The 20871-nt window shown below is 36.2% G+C and overlaps 1 protein-coding gene and 1 non-coding gene across 3 annotated transcripts; one reads left to right on the top strand and one right to left on the bottom strand.

The window, feature by feature from the left end:
- Nucleotides 1-715: 715 nt before the first annotated feature.
- Nucleotides 716-789, top strand: TRNAN-GUU (transfer RNA asparagine (anticodon GUU)). The gene has a single exon. It is a non-coding gene; the product is annotated as a tRNA-Asn (tRNA).
- Nucleotides 790-4145: 3356 nt separating this feature from the next.
- Nucleotides 4146-8482, bottom strand: LOC145037015 (copper-transporting ATPase HMA4-like). Of its 2 annotated transcripts, none has more exons than XM_078985565.1 (8): nt 8324-8482; nt 7402-7661; nt 6582-7318; nt 6038-6509; nt 5797-5964; nt 5454-5708; nt 4760-5365; nt 4146-4667 (listed from the first exon to the last, which is right to left on the bottom strand). In XM_078985565.1, exons 2-8 carry the CDS (start codon nt 7657-7659, stop codon nt 4278-4280), a joined length of 2886 nt encoding a protein of 961 aa, XP_078841691.1. In that variant the 5' UTR covers nt 7660-7661; nt 8324-8482; the 3' UTR covers nt 4146-4277. The 2 variants fall into 2 exon arrangements, with proteins under 2 accessions (XP_078841691.1, XP_078841697.1); XM_078985571.1 differs by having other exon boundaries at nt 8328-8482.
- Nucleotides 8483-20871: the final 12389 nt, after the last annotated feature.

Here is a 20871-nt window from a genome sequence, read left to right as displayed (position 1 = left end):
AATTAATATCAATTTATTACCACATTTATTATAATTATTACATTAAATATTATGTGAAATTTAATAAAATATGAAAACCCATAAAATGATATGTGGAAAAAAATTAATTCAAAATAACATTTGACAAATCGAATGAGAATGTGACATATGGTTTAAAAAAATATTCATTTATTAGAGTAGATAATGTCTAACACCGACTTATACTCATTGGATTTTTAAGTCTAACTTACTACGCTTGATATATTTTCATGTTAGTAAGGGTTTATTAGGAATATTGAAGATTAAGAAGTCGAAGGACGTTAGAAGAGATCTTATTGAGCATGAGATATTTACTTATTTGAACAATTGAATGTAACACTTTGGTAATTAACATTGAATTTCTTTTAAAATGTTAGGAATTTTATCTTTAGGAGTATGTAAAATGTTAGGGGTATGGATACTTCAACCATATTCTTGTAATCTCCTCGTAAACGTCACTAAAGACTCATTGATATACCATTTTGAGGAAGTTAAATAGGAATGATAACGAGCAAAGAAAAATTAATAAATCAATTGATTAAGTACAGATTTAAAAACCAGCACTATTAAATAAGTAGTCTTTAACTTTTTTTATAGAATAAGGACGATGAACAATGTTCAAATATTTGAATAAATTTTTTCACACTTTTTGTTTTCTACATCTACAAGTAATCTCTTTTAAGAGACAAAAACAAAAGCTGGAATAGCTCAGTTGGTTAGAGCGTGTGGCTGTTAACCACAAGGTCGGAGGTTCAAGCCCTCCTTCTAGCGGGTTTACATTCAATATTTTTGCTATCTGTGGATATCTAAAATAATAATAAAACAGAATTCTTTCAAAATGGTTAATTATAGTAATTTATATTAATTCATATCCTCATCGTAACATAATTGAGTTTAACCTTTTAAACAAGTTTTGTTTTGATTTATTTCGATCATAACTTTTTTCTTGGTTCATTCCCATCACATTTTCTTCTTCTAAGTACAAATTTTTTATTTCTCTGTCCAACCAAAATATTTACCATGCAATGAAAGAAATGTCAATGTAGCTCGTCATAACTTAAGGTCAAATTGCATCTAAAATTAATATATTATCTGTTAATTTCTACTAAAAAAACATATATGTAAAAATCAAAATCATAATTTAGAGGTCTATATTAAGGATGGGTAAAAACGAACCGATCTAAAAAAATCCGTAACAAATCAAAACTGAAAAACTAAAAACCAATACAAAAACCGATGGAGAGGTTTTTAATTTGATAAAGACCTGCTAAAGTCGGTGCGGTGCGGTTTTACCTTAGAAATTGAACCACACCACTATATATATATATATATATATATATATATCCATTATTTCTTTTATGTTATAATGGATGTTTAAGATAGTAATTGTTTTAGTTGGTAAATAAAAATATAAAATACATCATTATAACTGATAATAATTTAGAAGTTTGAGTTATGATTGTGTTTGTCGACCAAGACTATGATTTCACCAACCTTTTGAGTGTGGGCTAAAAAGGTAAAAAAAATGTTTCATAATTCTAGGCTAAGCGTGTTGGTTAAAGAGCTAAATGCTAAAATTTTAATCAAAAAATATTTCACTTATGGTCTCTTGCGATATTAAAACTTCACCATTACATTGTTCGGTTTAAAATCGAAATTGCGCCACTTGAAACCACATTGTTGGAAAAACCGCAAAACTGCACCACTTGAAAACCACACATTACGATTTTAAAGTTATAAAAACTGATGCGTTCGGTTTTAGTCGAAAACCTTGTCATGCTCACCCCTAGTCTATATTATAATTTTATAATAAAAAAAGACAACTTCATAAATGGTCCTTATGGTTTTCCAAATTTTAGGTTTTAGTTCTAACCCATCTCGTCGCATGGAAAGTCCTATAGTTTTAATCTGTAATGTGGTTGGTTCCTTACCCACATAAAAACATTTTTATACCTTTTTTAAAAATTTATTTTGTATTTTTCTTAAACTAATATTCGTTTAATAAACAAAAAAATAAATAAACTTTCCTCTGTAAATCAACAACACCCTCTATAAATGTTGAAAACCACAAAATCAACAAAAATCTCTATAAATAATCAACAACCATAAAATTTTCTTACCACTCACCAATAGGAGATGAATCAAATCTAAAAAATATTTAACAATTCAAATCTAATTCATATCCAAAATAATTTATTGAACAAATATGAGAGGTGAAGTAGGGTGTTCGACGTCATGTACAACCGAAACATAGGAATCCTAACCGGAATCTCGAGGAGGAATGTTGAAGTAGTTTGTTAGATTTGTAAAACACTATCTCCAATCAACTGTACAGCATAAATCAAAGACCTTTCCTTTTTCCCCTTATTTTTCTTTTTGTTTTCCTGAAAGTGATTCAGAAAGTGATGTTCTTTCGACGATTGCATTGTTGATAAACTCCCGAAAGGAAACAACGGGTCACCCAAAAATTCGTGTTTAATACTTATCCGCCTCCTTAACTCTTCTCGGAACGGCGACCCATCACCACTGCCACCGGTTTCGGTGTCCGAGATCGATTTGTACTATGAAGTTGAATATGTAAATTAAGCATATCAGATTTTATCTTTTCAACTTGCAAATTCTTATCTTTTCATCTCTCCTACTTCACGATTATATTGTTATTGTGGAGTTTTCCAAGCTGTCTTTTTCTCCTGTTAACATACAATCACACGGCAGGGTTGCTATTTATTTTTTATGTATTTTAAATAGATTTAATTAAAGAAAAATTAAAAAGAAATTAAAAAGGTAAAAAAAATCTCATTCTAAATTGGTCAACACTAACCACAATAGAAATTACAATCAAACAGACATTTTATGAAACCAAAAATATTAAGAACAAAAACCTAAAATCTAAAAAACCATTTATGAAGTTTTGTCTCAAATAAATAATGTCTTTTGCTAATATATTTGTTATTAGTAACTTAATATTCACAAAACTACAAAAATAGTCCATATTGTTTTTCATTTTGTTTAGCTAAGATCCAAACCTTGAAATGAATTTGGTCTTTTGGGCCTACTTTATTATAATTTTTGTTATCTTTATTCTACTTTTTATTATGGATTTGGTTTTTAAAAACTTGAAATGTCTTAAAAATTTGAAATGTCTATTTTATCAGTTATTTTTTCCTATTATTAATTATTTTACCACTTTTATTAATAAAATGAATCTCTCTCTCTCTCTCTCTCTCTCTCTCTCTCTCTCTCTCTCTCTCTCTCTCTCTCTCTCTCTCTCTCTCTCTCTCTCTCTCTCTCTCTCTCTCTCTCTCTCATATTTTACCCCTATATGAGTTTTTGGGCTAATAAAGAAGACCAAGAGCATTAGTTATCTCTTATTTGCCAATACCACAATTTACTCCATAAAAATTCAAACGAAAAAGAAGAGGACTAGGTCGGGGAAGAAGATCGTCAAATATGGATGAACATGAGTCAGTTATTTGGCTAAAACTGAACCCAACCCATAAAATTCGAATTTTATGGTTTCAAAACCCATATAGGTTTAGTTTCTGTATATGTCGGTTTTTCGGCTTAGGTTTGTGGGTTTTCGATTTGAAACTGTGGGTTTGTGCATTCACGGTAAGGATGAACATGATACCAATTAGTTACTCGGGAATATCAAGTATCAAAATTGGTGAAAAAACGATATTGAGTACCAAACCTATGGTATTTGTACCGAATACAATACCAACTTTCGATAGTAGCATCGGTACCCAGGGTATCGAATCCCAAATTTCGTGATTTAGAATATTGAGTACCGACACACAAAATTAGATTTCGACCCAAATCTACAAGTCTAATCTAGTGTTATCCAAGTCGGTTTTCTTCTCTTGTGTCATCAAAATTAACAATATGATATTTTGTGTATGAAAGAATGAAAGAGAGAAAAGTTGTGATGGGGTGAGACTTTATTTTTAGTTTCTTTCAATAAAAATGATAAAACTGTTAAATTATGTGAAAAAAAATTAAAAGAATAAAAAAGATATTTTAGAATTTTCAAAGACAAAATTCTAAAAAAAAAAAAAAAAAAAAAAAAAAAAAAAAAAAAAAAAAGATATCCATAAATTTTCCAAAATTATCTTAACCAAAAAAAATAACAAGCTACAAGGACCACTTTTATAATTTTGTCTATTACTTATAAAATTTATATTTCTAAACAATTAAATACATTTCCATCCTTATTAGGAGCATTTATGCAAACACACCAAAACTAACAAAACCTTTTCTCATTTCGAATACTTAAATGGCTTCTTGTAAGTCTGCAAAAGCAACGACGAACACACCACACTGATAGAAGAAGCCGCCATGAGAGCTCCGGCCAACCAAGGAGGCAACCTGATTCCAGTGAACGGAAACAAAACTCCGGCAGCAATTGGCATCCCAAGCACATTATAACCAAGGGCCCACACATAGTTAAGATGAATCCGAGAAATAGTCTTTCTAGATAAATCAACGGCAGTGATAACATCTTCCAAATTGCTTTTAATCAGCACTATATCAGCCGCCTCAATAGCCACGTCAGTCCCCGCCCCAATCGCCATCCCCACATTCGCCGCAACCAACGCCGGCGAATCATTTATTCCATCTCCCACCATCGCAACTATTTTTCCTCTTGCCTAACATATCAAAACACCAACATTAAAAAATTTTATCTATTGGCCCTAAACTGTTGAAAATGAGATACCACAGGGACCAATTTTGTAATTACCTGCAAGTCTTTTATTCTGTCGGCTTTTCCCAAAGGATCAATCTCAGCAAACACGTGTTGAATCCCAACCTCTTTTGCAATGGCGGTTGCAGTCGACCAGTTATCACCAGTCACCATAATACTATCAATATTCATTGACCGGAGAAACGAAACCACCGGCGCCGCCTCCGGTTTCACCGGATCAGTGACGGCGAAACCACCGGCAACCTTCCCATCAACCGCCACAAGAACACACGTGCGAGCCAGTTTTTCATTTTCCGTAAAATAATCCTCCACCTCCACGTCAACCACCACATTAGACAACCTCATAAGCTTCTTATTCCCAACAAACACCGTTTTTTCTCCGACTTTACACCCCACCCCAGCCCCCGGGTGGACCGTGAAATCCTTCACCACTGAACCGGTATTTCGAAACTCCCGGTTCGACAGTTTGCTTTTCGCGTGTTCCACAACCGCTTTTGCTATCGGGTGTTCGCTATTCGCCTCTACAGCAATCGCAATATTACAAAACTCCTCGATCTCAATTCCGGAGAAGATGACGTCATTCACGACTTTAGGTTTTCCAAATGTTAACGTCCCCGTTTTATCGAATACGATTGTATTAACCTACATGATCCAAATTATGTTAATAGAATGTGGCTTAGGGGGGGAAAGAAAAAGGGCAATTTAGTCTTTTTCTTTTTATCACACCTACCTTGTGTGCTTTTTCGAGTGCGTTTCCACCTTTGATAAGCACACCTTGTGTAGCACCTTTACCAGTGGCAACCATAACTGCAGTAGGTGTGGCTAAACCTAAGGCACAAGGACATGCAACAACTAAAACTGAAATTCCAAATTGTAATGCAAGTTCAAATTCATCCATCGCTTTTGGTATCCAACTTTTGGGATAAATTCCAAGTGCTCCAGGAATATACCACGCTAGCCATGTCACAACAGCAGCTGCAACAACCTGAAAATAAGTCAACGTTGACTTTTCAGGTCAAACTTGGTATAAAAAGAGTAAAAGTACGTTGCTATTTTGTGCAAAGAAAACTGACCGCAGGTACAAAAAACCTTGAGATCTGATCAGCTAGCTTCTGAACAGGAGCTCTAGCAAGCTGAGCAGCTTCAACTATTTGAACAATTTGAGAAAGTGCAGTTTCTGATCCAATATGAGTTGCCTTAATCAACAAGCATCCATTCTCATTCACAGTTCCACCAATAACCTATATCCATTAAAATAAAAAAAAGATAAAAATTGGGGGAGGGGTAAATATGTAAATATGTAAAGATGCATACCCTATCGCCGGGACTTTTAGCAACTGGAATAGCTTCGCCTGTGATCATACTTTCATTCACGTAACCATGACCATCGATCACAACCCCATCAACAGGAAATTTTGCTCCGGGGAATATTTTTAAAATGTCGTTTTTTTGAATTAATTGGGAATTAATTTCGGTTTCTGAAATGGTGTTTCCGGAATCATCCATGGTCAAAAGGCAAGCTGTGTCTGGAGCAAGATCGGTCAACTTTGCTAAAGCATCGGATGTTTTTCCTTTAGCGATTGACTCTAAGTATTTTCCTAAGAGAATAAATGATATCAACATTGTGCTTGTTTCAAAGAAATCTTGTCCCTCAAATGCATCGGAAATTAGGGCTTTTATTAATGTGTATACGGAATAGAAGTAAGCTGCATTAGTGCCAAGTGCGACTAGCACATCCATGTTTGCAGATTTTCGCCTTAGTGCGTGATATGATCCCACATAAAACCTGTGTTGAAATAGATTAAGTATATATTACTTACATTAAAAAATTAAAGAAGAAAAAAAAAATTAACCTTACCTTTTACCAATAATAAATTGGACAGGTGTGCAGAGGATCCATCTCAAAACCATTCCAACAGTAAGCATGTTATGAAGTTTATAACTTAACCAATTCCCATAAGGAGGAATCATCGGAAGCACCATAGAAAACATCAAAAGTGGAATGGAAAACAAGCAGCTCCATAAAAACTGATTTCTGTAAATTTTAATCTCATGGGATTTTTCGGTTTCATTTCCTCTTTCGGGAATGAATAAACTTGCTTGATAATGAGTACTCGATTCTTGAACAAACTGTATAACTGACCTGCCACCTGTCACATCTGGATCATACCCAACACTCACCTTACATCCTTCCACATCAATCTCAACATCATTGACACCACTTAGTGATTCCAGGGAATTCTTGATTCCATTCATGTCTTCTACAGAAACAATACCTTCGAGTTTTATATGAACTTTGTTCCCGTTGTTTCCAGACCCTATGAGATCCGCTCCAAATCCGGAATCTTCCACTGCTTCAATTATCTGATTAGGGTTTATAACATTGGGATCATAGTTTACCTTTGCTTCTTCGAGAGCTAAGCCCACAACAGCTTTTCTTACACCTTCAATCATTAAAAGAGCACGTTCAACTGATTCAGAGCAGCTTGTACACATCATCCCTTTGATTCTGAGTCGACATACTGCAATGTCTTGATCTGTAAATTCTTTGACTTCAAATCCTGCATCTTCAACTGTTTCTTTGATTGCTTTTACCTGAAAACATGATATTATAGTATTATACTTTTGCTAAAAAATGTCTTTGAGAATTAATACATGAGGCAACAATGGGAGCTTACATCAACAAGTTCTGGAGCATATTTAACTACAGCTTGGCCTTGAAGTGGTGACACAATGGCACTTTGAACACCATTGAGATCCAGAAGTAAAGATTCAATGGATGATGAACATGATGCACATTCTATGCCACCTATTTTGAATGTAATGGTTCTAATCCCTTGATTGACACTATGGACTGATTTAATATCAATTACAACAGCATCTGAGGGTTGCAGAAGTGGTGTCTTCAAATCATCATCCTTCCCATTGACTTCCATTCCTGCAACCAAATCCACAAACCATTACTAGAGTATAAATATTTGATCAAGTAGACTTAAAATATTAACCCAAAATCACTATCATCTCTCATATTTCAAAAAAATAAACTGTAAACCCTAGAAATCATTAATTAACATCATTTGTCAAACATATGCTTACTTCCTAGAAGTGGTATCATTCAGAGATTTAAGTCAGATCTAAAATCTTTCAGTTTTAGATGCAAATTTGATGTGAAATATGTTGTTATTTTATCAAAAACACACTATTTGTATTCTGTAGTGCTTACTAAGTTTGTCAATTCTCTATTCAGATTCTTCAAACCCAAGTCAAACATAAAACTGTTCTAGAAATCGGTGTCCCTGTTCTTTTATTGTATCTATATCTTCAATCTTAAGTATCAATTAACAACAGATGTATGGATCATGAGACACCTAACTTTGATTCGATGACGATACACAACTTCAGCATAAAACCTAGAGTCAACCAGACCTAAAAATTAACATGTACAATCCACGTCTACAAATAAAGTAACATCAAGCGAACCAAAGTAACATAAATCTCTAAATTGTTTAATCAAACCATGATCGCAGCTTCTAAAACTAATTAATTAACAGAATTACTAAAGCTAACATCCATATATCATGCATATAAGCGAGAGTTTACCTACTCCAAAGCTAGATAGTACTAATTAGGGTTATTGAACAGCGGCGGTGAAGAGAAGACTAGAGGAGAGGTAAGAACAGGCGTGCAGCAGGGGTTTCAGACGTATTAGGGAAATTGGTGGTAATGGAGGCGTCTCCTTTTTGTTTTCCTTTTTCAAATATTCGAATATAAGAACCCTTCCCACTTCCCACCAAGGATAACGTCCATTGCAGGCCCACCATCGTTTACTCATAAAAATCATCGTTCGGTTTGACTTTATTCGAAGGTGAACAAAAATTATAAAACAGACAAAACTATAAAAATGTTTAATGTTCTATGTATTTTTTTCGAGGTTTGTTCAAAACCTTTATTTTTTTTTGGATTATTTTGGATTGATGGTCATTTTGAGGAGGAAATGACTCTGAATGGTAACTAACTATTCAGTTTGTTTTCATTTGATTTTTTTTTGTACCCATTATACCATCAAATTTGTTGTTTGTGTTCATCATAACCCTTTTGACCGACTATCACTTGTGATAACCGGTCAAAAAGGTTATGGTGAACACAAACAAGTTCGATGGTATATTGGGTATAAAAAAAGTGATCAAATGAGAGCAAACTCAACAGTTGGTTACCCTCCTAATTTATTTTCCCTTTATTCATTTACAGAAAATCTCATGTCATTTTCTGCTTATATTAATGACTTTATGAGATTCATTTTTGCTTCTCTTTAAAACATAACCTACGAAAGAGCATTATTCATACATGTACAACTTTGTAATGCACTTTTATATTTATTATACCAATCTTGATTGAGCAGGTATATTTCATGACTACATTTACAATTCCAATGAAATGATTTATCGTACCATGGATCATAGACAAGTCTACAAATTACTTGGCTTTAAGATCAAATTCATGGTATAATATACAACATCAATGTGTACAAGATCATGCAGGTTTCGCAGACACATCACCATAATATACCTTGAGGTAAACGTTTATGCTGATAAATATAACTCTCATACACAATCATATCCTTTTGCAGAGAGTTGTTAACAGTTAACCACCGTAAGCATAGCATAGACCATGTTTTGACTAGGTTACCCCTCTCAAACGCTCTTCATGTATGTTATGGCCTAAGAAGGTTGCAGTTTTGATACTTTTGCAACTTTAATTTCATTTAACTTTTTGGGGAAAATGACTAAGGATGGTAACTAACTATTGAGTTTGTTCTCATTTGGTCACTTTCCTTTTTTTGTACCCAATATATCATCTATGACATCCCCATTTTCACGGCCAGAAAAGACCGATTTGTTTATGCTTTGTTTTATAAAATCAAAGTAATCTTTTAAAGAAAACAGTTGCAGAATTTGTTCCCAAAACAAAATATGATAAAAATTATCAAAACATTTCCTTAAAGAAATTTATTTTCATTATATAACAAAATCTCGGGATGTCATGTTCAATACAGACCAAAAGCATAAACAGAACAAAATAGACATTACAATAGTTATTCATAACTACTGGCCTATAATCCAAAATCTCTCGTCAAGTCCACCAACTTATACTCTTGTGCCATTACCTGTAATGCAAAGAAAACTGAGTGGGTCAGACTTGGGAGCCTGGTGAGCATATAGGGTTTTCATCCCACAATGTTATATCATATATTTATAAATATAGAACATTCAAACTATTACAATTTCACCATATAAAGGCAACTCTTATTCCACCCCATCGATCCTCACAACGACACGATCTAAACTCTCGTATCTAAAATTTTCCTCTTTACCTGATCCCTACTCACGGATCTAAAACTAACCTTTTTCACCTGATCCATACTCACGGATCTAAAACTAACCTCCTGATCTGATCCATACTCCCGGATCAATAATTGTACCAAATCCATACTCCCGGAATAAGGACAATTAACTATACCCTAATCCTGATCTGATCCATACTCCCGGATGAATAACTGTGCCCAATCCATACTCCCGGACTAGGGACAATTAACTTAGTCTTAATTCATACTCCCGGACTAATAACAAGTTTTATCTCTTTACCTGATCCATACTCCCGGATCTAAAACTAACCTCTTGGTCTAATCCATACTCGCTGAATAACTAGATCAACAACAACAACATCGGGGCCTCTCATCTGTTTATCACACATCAAATATCTACCCATGTTCTACCCAACATATTAGTAGATAAAAATATATATTTTTATACATAGTTTAAAACATGTATAACATTCTCATTCAATACCTATTCCACATAACAGATGAGGCATACCTACATAACACGTATTTCATAGAGAATAAATCAGATCTATGAGATAGAAGAAAGTGAATATACATTCACACACATAACAACAAAATTATACACATAACACGTATTTCGTATAAAATACTTCATAATTATGCATTAGAAGAAAGTAACCACACACTCACTTGATTAGAAGATGATCGGACAGCACTACGTCTTGTAGAAGTAGTATTCTTTGGTAGATCTGAAAGATCTTCACAAAAATCGGGCTCCTCGCGGGCAGAGCTTCGGCTCGGGAATCGCACTCCTTGGGATCTTCGGGGCCTCGGGACTTGCTTCGGGGCTCAGAACTTGCTTCGGGGCTCGGGAATGATACCGGGGCTTCGGGATGTTTCTTGCACGAAAAACGATGCAAAAACGCGAGAAAACGGGAAGAAATGGGCAAGGAAGTCGGTTGCCCTCGACACCCTTTTATAGGGGGCTGGAAGCTCATTTACGCTGGGCGTAAATCTACATTACGCTGGGCGTAATGTGGATAAGCCCGATGACTCCCCCCCTTTGGATAATATCCGAATTTTTATTTAATTTAAATACTTTAATTATTTAATAAACTTAAAAAATTCATATCTTCCTCATACGAACTCCATTTTCGAAGTTCTTTATACCCACGCGTAGGTGAGACTACGATCTACAACTTTCTTTTATACTATGTCGGCTAATTTTGAATTTATTTTTATTATTTATTTTTAGTAGGCCGGGATAGGAAAATTCCGTTATAAATTCATAACTTCTTCATCCGATGTCCGTTTTCGCCTATATTTTTATCGTTTTACTCCTATTAACGAGACCTTCGATTCTCATTTAGATTGTTTCGGCTAAAAACCGATCGGTCTCAAATCGAGCATTCGGGCTGCATACCGCTAAGTCAAAACTTAGAAAAATCATAACTTCCTCATACGAAGTCAGATTTGGACGTTCTTTTTATGCACGTTCATGGTTTAACGAACTCTACGACTTTCATTTATATCGCTAAGGCTAAATATCACTCTAACGTAAATTCACTTTTTATGTCATTCAGCGTCGTGCCGGTTCTGTCGCGAAACTTCGACAAGTTATAACTCGGATTTCGGCGTTCTTTATATGCACGGAAACCTTGTAACATATACTAAAACTTAGTTAAGATTATTCATTCTAAATAATCTTTCATCAAAAATTCATTTTTAACGCCTATCGTCTCTAAATTGACTAGCCCGGATCTACGGGCGTTACAATTATCTCCCCCTTAGGATGATTACGTCCCGAAATCATCAACGAAAATAGAACTTGTATAATGATTCCATACGCTATCTCTTCATCCTAGGTAATAACCGTAATTTCTATGTTTCCTCGAAAGAGTATTTAACTCTATGGCTTTCTTGACTGCAGAAGATGCCCAATCTTGCATCTGCTTATCGTACTATGTTGTACTTTCAATCTTAACCTTCAAGTTACCAAATAAGTCCTTATTGTGGACTCCTTCTTCTTCTTAGGATAAATACTGTCCTTTATCTATTGTAACAGATTGATAGGTTATGTTCTAATGACCTCTCATCGCATGATGCAACGGTTTGACTCAAGTCTCTTAGAGTCAAATTCCAAAATGGAATATACCTTCCTTCATATTATAATGTGATATAATCATATTTCCGCATGTAGCATTTCTACCTGCAAACTTCTTTTAACAACGAGCGCGATACTATCAATCGCATTAACTTCAACCTTCTGACTTAAGTCAGATGTTACATCTAACTGTTGGGTTTTGAGAAATCTAACATTTCCTAAGTGTGCATGCAACCCTAATAAACCTTGGATCTATGTTTGTCTAAATACATGCAAAATAATAATTTTCCAAGGTTCATAACCTATCTAACATGGCATGGGGTACTTTTAAACATAAAAGAGTTAGAAGAGATTACATACCTTTTTGATGAGTTTGATTCTTAAGGAGTTTGAGGGCCAAGCACCAATAGTGTGAATGCCTCAAATGGAATCACAAATCACCACAAACTCTTGGAAAACTTTGAGAGAGTGTATACACACTACAATTTTCGGCCACACACAAGCACACACACTAGTGGCTATTTCATGCAACATAAGCATGCTTATATAGTGTACATGATTAGGGTGAAACCTTAATAACCCATGACCTTTCCTTTTCCAAGGATCCATGGGTTAAAAGCTCCATGGATCATCCATGGACTTCCATACAAGCCTAGCCCATTAACAAATGGGTGTTAGCCCACACCATATAAAACCAATAGCCCACAATCTAATTAGTCTTCCTTTTAATCTCTTAATTAATTCATAATTAATTTAAGACTAAGACTAATTAAATAACATGACTTCATATTAATATATTATAACTTATAATATATTAATAATAATATGTGTACAACTCTCATAAAATTATCCATAAATAGTTTGGATGAAATGCAACCCAAATGAACCATGCCGGGTCGGGTCAAGTATATACCAAATAAGTTATGGACTTAGACACCTTATCCAACAGACTCCCACTTGGATAAGTCTAATAACTGTATTTGCCTATTACTTCAGGAACCAACCGGCAATCGTAGCTCTCGAAAACTCTGTTGAACTATGAAGCGCCATTTTAAGATAAGTGATCATACAATCCTCTGTTCTCATGATATCAGCAGGACAAACACATGGAACTATGTCTTGCTTATTGTCTGGCAGTTGTTTCTCGATTTCCGATTTGTTTGTCAAAGAACTCAACTGAACACATCAATTTAGTTCTGACCGGGCCCGGTACATGGGTCAACACAAAATCATCGAGGGGCCCAAATATCACTTCTATTTCTAGAAGGAACAAATAAACTTCGACTCATATACTTGTTCTACTACTTGTTGAATTGTACACAAAGGCACGTTTTATAACATCAAGTTACTGATGCGTTTACGTGCAATCAATGCACAACCAACTCATAGGTAACAACTCATATCTCTAGGTTTGAAGATTTATATGATATTACCGTCTCACGATCACTCGAGATAAATTCCATGAAGTGATACAAGTGAGCGTGGGTTTATTCCAATACTCATAACTTATGAGTACTCATGAACGTTGTAGCAACCATTGCCATGTCTAAACACCTTTAGCCATCTACAAACCCAATTCATGACAATCTTGATTCATACCTACTTCCGACGTATGACTGATTGTGGAGGTTTGAATAAATTAATTATTCTGGAAGTCAAAACATGCAAAGCTGAAACAATTGTAAATAATTAACAATTATAGCAACTCCTTACTCATAAATAAATCACAATTTTATTCATCATCAAATGTCGATTACATTTTACAAGTTTCAGAGAATCTATCTAATCTGTAAAACTAATATCGTCCCTCAGCCCGATGCGCCTCGCATGCTGAAAATGCTTAGCCCTCGTCAGTCCCTTTGTAAGGGGATCCGTAGGGTTCTCATCTGACAATATCCTCTTTGCCACGAGGAGTCCTTCTTCTATCTTGTGTCTTATGAAGAGCTATTTTTTGTCAATATGTCGGGATCTCCCATGATCTCTCGGTTCTTTAGCTAAAGCAACCGCACTATTGTTGTCACAGAAAATTTCCATAGGCTCCTTAACAGCTGGCACAACTCCAAGGTCTCCGATGAAGTTCTTCAGCCATATCGCCTCCTTCGCTGCTTCACTCGCTGCTATATACTCTGATTCACAAGTCGAATCAGCCACCGTCTCCTGCTTGGAACTCTTCCAAGAGATTGCCCCTCCATTTAAGGTAAAGACCTAGCCCGACTGAGAGCGAAAATTATCCCTATCAGTCTAAAAACTAGCATCACTATACCCTAATACTCTCAAGTCATCATTCCCACCAAGGGTAAGGATCCAATCCTTAGTCCTCCGCATGTACTTGAGAATGTTCTTTACCGCAGTCCAATGAGCCTTGCCAGGATTCCCCTGATACCTGTTGACCATGCTCAAAGCAAAGGCCACATCAGGGCGGGTACAAGTCATAGCATACATGATCGAGCCAACAGCGGAAGCATATGGTAATTGGCTCATCTCAGCTATCTCGGCCTCTGTACTCGGACTCTGAGTCTTACTCAGATTGGTGTTGCTTTGGATCGGCAAATCTCCTTTCTTGGAATTCTGCATGTTGAACCTTTTCAACACCTTATCCAAGTAGGTACTCTGACTAAGTCCAATTAGTCTTTTACTCCTTTCTCTTAATATCCTTATCCCTAGGATATAGGCAGCTTCCCCTACGTCCTTCATAGCAAAGCACTTCCCAAGCCAGAACTTAACCTCCTGCAAGGTTGGGATATCATTTCCTATAAGTAGTATGTCATCCACATACAGTACCAAGAAGCTAACTATACTCCCACTAGCTCTGACATACACGCAAGACTCATCTTCACTTCTCGAGAAGCCAAACTCTTTGACCTTCTCATCGAAACAAAGATTCCAGCAACGAGATGCTTGTTTTAATCCATAAATGGATTTCTCAAGCTTGCATACTCTATTAGGGTACTCTGCACTGACAAAACCCTCTGGCTGATTCATGTACACATCCTCAGCCAACTTTCCATTAAGAAAAGCGGTTTTGACATCCATTTTCCATATTTCATTATCATGAAATGCAGCAATGGCTAGCATAACCCTAATAGACTTAATCTTTGCTACCGGCGAGAAGGTTTCATCATAATCAATACCCTGAGTCTGAGTAAAACCCTTCGCAACCAGTCGAGCTTTATAAGTATGCACTTTTCCTTCCATGTCGGTCTTCTTCTTGAAGATCCATTTGCATCCGACTGTTTTACGGCCTGGTACATTGTCAACCAAGTTCCAAACTTGATTGTCATACATGGATTGTATCTCGCTGTCCATAGCCTCCTTCTATTTAGCAGACTCCGGGCCTGCCATGGCTTCCTTAACACTGCTAGGTTCATCCAAATTTACCAGTGTATTATCACTGATAAACGTATCACCTTCCGTAGTAATATGAAAGCCATAATAAAACGCAGGTGTGTTCCTGACCCGTGTGGAACGCCTCGGAGGTACAGACTCGTCAACTGGCTCAACAGGAGTTTCCTCCTCAGGTTGATTGCTAGTGTCTGAGGTTCCTTCACCAATTGATTCTTGAATTTCTTCAAGATCAATTTGCCTCCCACTGTCTCCTTGGCTTATAAATTCTCTCTCACGAAAGACCCCTCTTCGTGCTACAAAGACCACAATCTCACTGGGTCTGTAGAAGAGGTAACCGAAGGATTTTTGTGGGTAGCCGACGAAAATACACCTTTCACTTCGGGATTCAAGCTTATCATGAGTTTCACGCCTCACGAAAGCTTCGCAACCCCAAATTTTGATGTGATCCAAATTGGGAACCTTCCCAGTCCACATCTCATGAGGTGTTTTGGTAACCTTCTTTGTAGGGACTAGATTAAGGATATGGGCGGCAGTCTCTAAGACATACCCCCAAAAAGAGATTGGTAGCGAAACTCGACTCATCATGGAGTGAACCATGTCTAACAAGGTTCGATTACGCCTCTCAGCTACACCATTTAGCTGTGGTGTCCTGGGAGGAGTCAATTGTGAGACAATCCCACACTCCTTAAGATAGTCAAGGAACTTGGTACTAAGATACTCACCACCTCGATCGGATCGAAGCATCTTAATGTTCCTGCTCAATTGATTTTCTACTTCCTATTTGAATTCCTTAAACCTTTCAAAGGTTTCTGATTTATGTTTGATTAAGTAGACATATCCATATCTACTAAAATCATCAATAAAAGTCACATAATACCAATTAGCATCCCTTGTGGCGGTTTTGAATGGTCCACATACATCAGTATGTATTAGGTCCAACAAACCCTCACCCCTTTCACAAGTTCCAGAGAAAGGTGATTTTGTCATATTTCCAAGTAGACAAGATTCACAACTATCATCCGATTTAAGGTCGAATGATTCGAAGACTCCACTCTTTTGGAGTTGGCCTATGCGTTTCTTGTTTACATGTCCAAGACGACAATGCCACAATGATGCCTTATCTAGGCTAGTAGAAGAATCAATATACAACACATTATTTCCTAAGTTGTCTACAATCGACACAGTTTCATACACACCATCACAAGGTAATACTTTAACACATTTTTAAAGAAAGCATTAATACCACCACATTCATTATCAAACGAAAAGGTAAAACCTTGTTTGTACAAAGCATGAAAGGAAATAATATTCCTCGCCATTTCAGACGAGTACACACATTTATTCAAATCTAATTTTAACCCATTATTTAGCAACAAAGTATAAACTTCAATCTTGGAAACAGGTGAAGCCTTCCTATTCCCCATGATCAAGTTTATCTTCCCGTGCTCCACATCCTCACTTCTTCTTAGGCCCTGCAAATCAGAACATATGTGAATACCACATCCTGTATCAAGCACCCAAGAGTTAGAATATGGTGAGTTATTAGACAATATTGTGTAAATACCTGCGTGGGTGGGTTTCACTTTCCCATCCTTCAGATCCTGCAAGTATTTTGAGCAGTTTCGCTTCCAGTGCCCCTTGTCCTGGCAATAGTAGCAATCAGCATCCTTAGGAATGGCAGAAGGAGTGGCAGAACCACTCTTGGTCCTTGATGAGGAGCCTTCAAGAGACTTTCCCTTGGTACCCTTTGAAGGGTGCTTCCTCTTTTTCCCTTTGCCTTGCCCGATATCCAAAACAGGGGTAGATGTTGGAGTAGGAGTAGTAGAGGTAACAACCGACTTTCCCTTAAGACCGGTTTCAGCGGTATTTAAGAGTCCTTGAAGCTTGCTAAGGGTAACTTCCTCCTTGTTCATATGATATGTCAATTGCCAACTCCTCTGGGAAGTTTACATTCAGCTTCAGCAAACGGTCCACATACCTTTGCATCTTTTGCATGTGGGCCGTGACGGATTCATCGTCCTTCATGCGGGTTGTTATCATGGAGGAGATTATTTCATATCGCTCTTGATGAGCACTCTAATGGTACCTTTCCATCAGGTCTTGGTGCATCTCAAAAGGATAGAAGTCCTCATAGGACTTTTGGAGCTCGACTGTCATCGTGGCCATCATGATACATGCCACCTTAGTAGCATCTCTCTCACGTGTCCTGAATTCAGCGATCTCATCAGGAGTAGCAGTAGACTCATCAAGCTCTTTTAACTCCTTATCGAGGACATATTCCTTGTCCTCATAACGAGTTACCATCCTGATGTTCCTTATCCAGTCCATGAAGTTGGAACCATCAAAGATGACTCTCCCACAAAGATTCATGAGAGAGAAAGAACCAGTTGGGTTAGAGCCCGAAGCATTAGTGTTGGAAGACATCTGAAAAAAGAAAGTAAGTTTAGATTAGATATATAGAGTCCTTAATAAGACACCCAAATGTAATATTAAGGCTAGGATCCAATCACAATATATTATACTTAGAAGAGGGATGTCGTAATCTAAGTAATAATATATTTGAAAGGTAGGTGAATGACGATTTACCAATTTCCACCACGAAAACGAAATGATTTATTAGGTTTTAATTGGATTTGAATTTACTAGATTCTTTTGAGTTTCATTGAACTTTTCAATGACATGTTTCAATCTCGATTGTGCCCTTCAAGTTTTGTGACTGGGATGCCGAGGATCACAAAACAAGGTGTGAATAACCATGCCAATTCACTTGGTACCCTTAATATTATCACCTAATCAATGTGCCGGTTAACCACACACGCTCCATTGATCTATGACAAACATTAAGTCACCCTTCGTGATCCTTACTAGTCCAAGTTAGTGTGCCGGTTAACCACACACGCTCCACCAACGACTTGGTAAGGTACAAAGTGTGAATTCCATGGATTAGCACCATGTTCACATTTTTCCTAAAGTAACTAAGATTGGGAATTAAATAAAAGGTTTAGTTACTTTATAATATTCATCATACTTAATAAGAATTTATAAGTCTTTATCTTACCCGTTCGGCTAATGACCCTCCACCAGTCAAGCAAGCGGTGGGTGAGAGTATACACCCATTAAGTCGCCATTTTATAGGCAACAACCTTATACCCACCTTATAGACCGGTTTCGTGAATGAGGCCTACTAACGGTAAAACGACTTGTTCTTATATATGTATATATATATAATATATATATATATATATATATATATATATATATATAATTAACCATTAATGTTATAAATAGTATAACTGTTGAATTTTAACTTTTAAAATTCTAAGTGTTGGAATTAAAGTTTATTAAAGTGTGTGAAACTTTTCCAAATTCCAAAACTTGAGGACAAGTTTTGTAACTCTTCAAAACTTTTCATTTCATAACTTATGAATTAAAGGTTCATAAAATGAAGACTCTTCATTTTATGTAACTTATGTGTTTTTAATGGGTGTTAAAGAAATGTGACCTTTGGATATCCATAACTTGAGGACAAATTATGGACTCCATTAAAACACATAAATGATCAAGAATTTATCCTAAACAATTCCGCAAATAATTCCTATCATCTTCTAAATTTATAAGAACATGAACATGATTATCAAAGTTTCAAAATTTATATGAACACATACAAAGCACGAATCTACTCGCCGAGTAGGTTGAACTTTGCCTTGGACTCGTCGAGTCCCCGCATGGACTCGGCAAGTCCATCATGCAGACAACAAAGATTCCGACTTTTTTCACTATTTTGCATCAAGTATCAAAAAAGCAAGCCTAGGCTCTGATACCACTGTTGGGTTTTGAGCAATCTAACATTTCCTAAGTGTGCATGCAACCCTAATAAACCTTGGATCTATGTTTGTCTAAATACATGCAAAATAATAATTTTCCAAGGTTCATAACCTATCTAACATGGCATGGGGTACTTTTAAACATAAAAGAGTTAGAAGAGATTACATACCTTTTTGATGAGTTTGATTCTTAAGGAGTTTGAGGGCAGCGCACCAATAGTGTGAATGCCTCAAATGGAATCACAAATCACCACAAACTCTTGGAAAACTTTGAGAGAGTGTATACACACTACAATTTTCGGCCACACACAAGCACACACACTAGTGGCTATTCCATGCAACATAAGCATGCTTATATAGTGTACATGATTAGGGTGAAACCTTAATAACCCATGACCTTTCCTTTTCCAAGGATCCATGGGTTAAAAGATCCATGGATCATCCATGGACTTCCATACAAGCCTAGCCCATTAACAAATGGGTGTTAGCCCACACCATATAAAACCAATAGCCCACAATCTAATTAGTCTTCCTTTTAATCTCTAAATTAATTCATAATTAACTTAAGACTAAGACTAATTAAATAACATGACTTCATATTAATATATTATAACTTATAATATATTAATAATAATATGTGTACAACTCTCATAAAATTATCCATAAATAGTTTGGATGAAATGCAACCCAAATGGACCATGCCGGGTTGGGTCAAGTATATACCAAATAAGTTATGGACTTAGACACCTTATCCAACACTAACTTGGTCCTCTAGACCACGTAACATACTCCTCGTAGTCGAACTCAAATTTAAACATGACCACTAGGGTCGGAACAAGAACCATCTTACTAGTCATTACCGAAACAATGGTAATGACATACCAGAATAAAATGGAATCAATCACTAGCTTCTTGGTAACCTTGTGACTTTCCCTGATCCAAGTGCGATTCCTATGCTTCCGGTAGTATATGCATCTACTACCTTTCACACCTACTCATACTCGTCCCAAGTATTGTCCTGCAGTCGACCAAGTCACCATACAAGAAAATCAGACAACCATTCAACACATCAGCTAGCAAAACTAGGGTTTATATTAATTCCTTGAAATTATTACACAAAAGTTCAAGTTCACCCTATACTACGCCTCTAGTAGGCTACACTTCCTAATACAGACTTTATATATTGACATGAAGTCTTCATCCTTAAATCCTCGCACTGTTTTCTGCTTCGTCGAGGATCATGTGGAATGCTCTTGGCTTTGGTTGTGCAGTTGGCTTTATAGCCTCTTCTCTTCTTGGGCAGTTTTGCTTGAAGTGTCCTTCTTCACCACACTTAAAGCAAGCTTCTCTTTTGTTTGGGCATTTTTTGGCTTAATGACCAGTCTTCCCGTATTTGAAGCAGGTCATTTCTTTAGAGCATTCCCCAATGTGCTTCCTTTTGCACTTGTCACACCATTGTGCTCCTTCTTCGAGCTTCTTCGAATGAGACTTCGAAAATTTTCTTTTCTCATTAGAACCTGAAGTTCCTTCTAAC

Source organism: Lactuca saligna, chromosome 1 (genome assembly GCF_052625555.1).
Source record: "Lactuca saligna cultivar CGN05327 chromosome 1, ASM5262555v1, whole genome shotgun sequence".
Classification (NCBI taxonomy): domain Eukaryota; kingdom Viridiplantae; phylum Streptophyta; class Magnoliopsida; order Asterales; family Asteraceae; genus Lactuca; species Lactuca saligna.
Note: the sequence above shows the minus strand (reverse complement) of the source record. Positions and strands in the feature narration are given on the sequence as shown.